General features: G+C 36.9%; 1 protein-coding gene across 1 annotated transcript; it reads left to right on the forward strand.

Annotated features, from left to right (window-relative positions):
* Positions 1-2,018: 2,018 nt before the first annotated feature.
* LOC126706274 (BOI-related E3 ubiquitin-protein ligase 1-like) lies at positions 2,019-3,465 on the forward strand. The gene is made up of 3 exons (XM_050405668.1): positions 2,019-2,179; positions 2,288-2,645; positions 2,908-3,465. The coding sequence occupies exons 1-3, from the start codon at positions 2,124-2,126 to the stop codon at positions 3,448-3,450; spliced, it is 957 nt and encodes a 318-aa protein (XP_050261625.1). The 5' UTR covers positions 2,019-2,123; the 3' UTR covers positions 3,451-3,465.

A 3,465-nucleotide genomic window follows, 5' to 3' on the forward strand; every position in this document is an offset into this window, starting at 1 on the left:
TGTGTTGTAAGTTTTTTATAGTAATTATTTTCATGAAAAGAAAAAGATCATTATATAACAAATTCAATCTCTTAAAACTTTTGAAAGGTAATGGTATTATTTTATTCAACTAAAACTTTTACTTATTTATTCTTTCTTTTCATTTTATAACTTTTAAATCTCTAAAAATATTAATAGAATAGGAAATTATTTTCTTTCATTTTATTTGAAAGAGATACATGAACAAAAAATACCTAAAAATGTGAAAAATAAAAGAGAAAAAAAAAAGAGAGGAAAAAATTGGGTTAGAATCAGTGTTTGGTGGGTTCAAGTTAGGCACAATTGTTTCTTGACCGCGAGTGTCTCTCCTAAGTATACCTAAGTTTGTTCATATGTAGTCAATTCTTGATTTCGTCATTGATTACATTGGTGTGGTTCAAGTACCATTATTTCCCATGTCCTTTTATTTTTTGGAAACATTATTTCCCTTGTTTGAAAGTATAGTCCCTTGGATAGTGTTTTTTTTTTCCATGCCCAACTTGGATCTTATGCCTTTTGGGTCACTTTAGGCTACATAAATTTTAAAATTTGGCTTGAGTTGAGTGTACTGAAGCATTAAAGGAAAACTTAATCCTAACTATAACCTTAACTAGAAGTGATTATGATTATATCTAGATAAGATTGACATGAATTATGCACATACCCTTTTATTTAGAAGGAAAAAAAATGTAATCTCTTTATCCCATAGTGCAAGTCTTGTATCTAATTTCATTTTGAAAAAAAGAAAAAAAAGTATAGTGTCTAATTTGAGATGTTGCCAAATATAAATATAATATATAAAAGTTAATGAAGGCTGCAGCATTAATGACTTTTAGTTTCATAACTTAGACTTTACTTTGTTTTAAAATACAGACATGCATTAAACTTGGAAATTAAAACCAAAAAAAAAAAAAAAAAAAAAAAAAAAAAGAGAAAAATCGTGGTAAAGAGTAATTAATGAGCCTCACGCACCCAGATATGAAATACCCTACAACTACAAGGTACTGGGGGCTAGGGGAGTGGGACCAGACCAGACAAAGCAAGGTCTGCAAAAACGGGGAAAATTCGCAATCGAACAGTAAATTGGGTGTGTGTCTGTGTTCCCTTTTGTCAGTGGGACCCCACCCTTCCCCCCAAGTCCACACTTTCAACACCTCCCCCTTAAAATCAGTGGGTCCCTCCAAAACGTGCCAACAGGGTCACCCTCTGCCTAAATAAGGTTGAGTACAAACAAAGTGGACCCTCCACTTCACACGTGCGACAAAAAAGTAGACCCCACCATAGTAGGGTCACGTACCCAACGAGAGTCTCGTAGTGTTGGATATCAGCATACGTGGCAAATAGTGGGGGAGGAGGAAGTCACGACCACGAGGCTTTGGGTCACACGTGGTAAATATTCCTCCCCCCTCCCCTTCCCCACATCCCCATGTCATTCACTCACCGCACGTTATCTCTCACACACGCACTCATACACTTTTTTTTGAGAAACACACAAACACACTTTATATTAGTACTACTGCAAAAACAGCAAAACCTCAAAATTTGGACACACTACCTATACACTACTATTCCCTATTCCAATAGGGAAAGAAAAAATAAATATATATGCTACCCCTACTACTATTAGATTTGGTATAGCCTGGTTTCTTGGTTACTAAGATTAAAAGTTCTAGACAACTTTTACTCCAAAAATAAAAAGTTTTAAGACAATGAAATTAAGTAATTATTAAACCCCTTTATTATTATTATTATTTTGATAATAATTAATTAGCACCCTTTTAAATATAGAAAAAGCGAATCCAAGAACCAAATCTGCAATATCCCCAATTCCCCCACCTAAGAGTATAGTAATATAATTCCTTTTTGATATGTGTATTTTTTGTATTGTAGTAGTATTAGTAAAATGACTTTCTCTCTCTAGAATTCTTTTTGACTTTCCCTCTCTAAATGACACTCACAACTCACAAACCAACGCCTTAAATATAAACCAGTCCCCCCCCTCCCCACTTCTCTATTTCATAATCTTCTGCCTCCCTTTTATAAACTTCTCTCTCCCTCTCTCTCAAAAACACAAGAAAGCGAAAAGAAAAAAAAAACCATCTTTCATGGCAGTTGAAGCTCGGCATATGAACCTGTTCCAGTCTAAGTTCATCACAAACAGGTACCATAACCGTCTATATCTCTGTTCCAGTGCTTTTTTCATGATGGGTTTTTCTTGTTTTCTCTATGAATTCCTATTTTTCTGACTTGGGTTTTGATTTTCTTGCAGAGATTTCGTGAAACTCAATCAGGGAAATCCCAACATGTACAATACCCAGATGGATTCTATGTTGCCTCAGGCTGCAGCAATGCCTGAAACGCTTCCACCTTATTACCAATCTGTTGATTGCGGCAATCTGGGTGGTTCAACCAAGACCTTCATGAACAAGGCTGATAGTGGACTCACCTATGCTATCCCTGTCCCTGATCAGCGAAAGCGTCCTAGAGATTCAATCAATGACTTCAATGCTTTACCAATCCGTCAAAAAACCAACAAAGTCTCAGGCTTGCCATCTTTTCTCGACCAGGACTTTATCCTCCGGGCTCATCAACAACAATTAGAGATCGATCGCTTCCTTGCCCAACATGTAAGTAATTCTTCACTCTGTCTTTCCTACTTTTTCATTATATAAAGTTTGTGTTTTTGGAAAAATTTATAATCTTTTTGTTGTAAAAAGTTGATGACAAATCAAATAAGCATGCGTTCTTAATTGGGTCTTTTTTCTTTCTTTAATTTCTTCATTATAAGATTTGGAAATTTGGCTATTTTATATTGATGAACTGAAAAGTTTGCATATTTTTGTGGAATTTTATGTACTGATTGTTAAATTTGGATCGATATGTTTACAGGCTGAAAAAGTAAGATTGGAAATTGGGGAGCAAGAAGAGCGGCAATCAAGAATGTTGGAATCAGTATTCCAGGAAGCAATCATGAACAAACTGAAAGAAAAAGACGAGGAGATTCAGAGAATGGGAAAGCTGAATTGGGTCCTTCAAGAAAGAGTGAAAAGCCTATCTATAGAGAATCAGATTTGGAGAGAGTTGGCACAAACTAATGAGGCCACAGCCAATACTCTTCGCAGCAATCTAGAACAAGTCCTGGCCCACGTTGCCGAAGACCGCCACGTGGCAGCCACGGCGGACGACGCCGAATCGAGCTGCGGGAGTAACGACTTTGGGCGGTGCACGCCACCACCGCTCAATGACGGCGGCGATGAGGCGGTGGGTGGTGGTGGCAATAGGATGTGTAAGAATTGTGGGGTTGGGGAGTCAAGGGTGTTATTGCTACCATGCAGGCATCTATGTTTGTGTACTAATTGTGGCTCCACTCTACGCACTTGTCCAGTATGTCATTCTGTCATGACTGCTAGCGTAAATGTTAATTTGTCTTAGGAAAAAAAAGAAAAA

This window comes from Quercus robur, chromosome 11 (assembly GCF_932294415.1).
Source record: "Quercus robur chromosome 11, dhQueRobu3.1, whole genome shotgun sequence".
Lineage (NCBI taxonomy): Eukaryota > Viridiplantae > Streptophyta > Magnoliopsida > Fagales > Fagaceae > Quercus > Quercus robur.

Bases quoted from the DNA above. Each gene is read 5' to 3' on its own strand.
- LOC126706274 (XM_050405668.1), top strand. From the start codon at position 2,124: ATGGCAGTTGAAGCTCGGCATATGAACCTGTTCCAGTCTAAGTTCATC. The intron at 2,180-2,287 runs GTACCATAACCG...ATTTTCTTGCAG, and splicing joins TCTAAGTTCATCACAAACAG to AGATTTCGTGAAACTCAATC. The intron at 2,646-2,907 runs GTAAGTAATTCT...ATATGTTTACAG, and splicing joins ATCGCTTCCTTGCCCAACAT to GCTGAAAAAGTAAGATTGGA.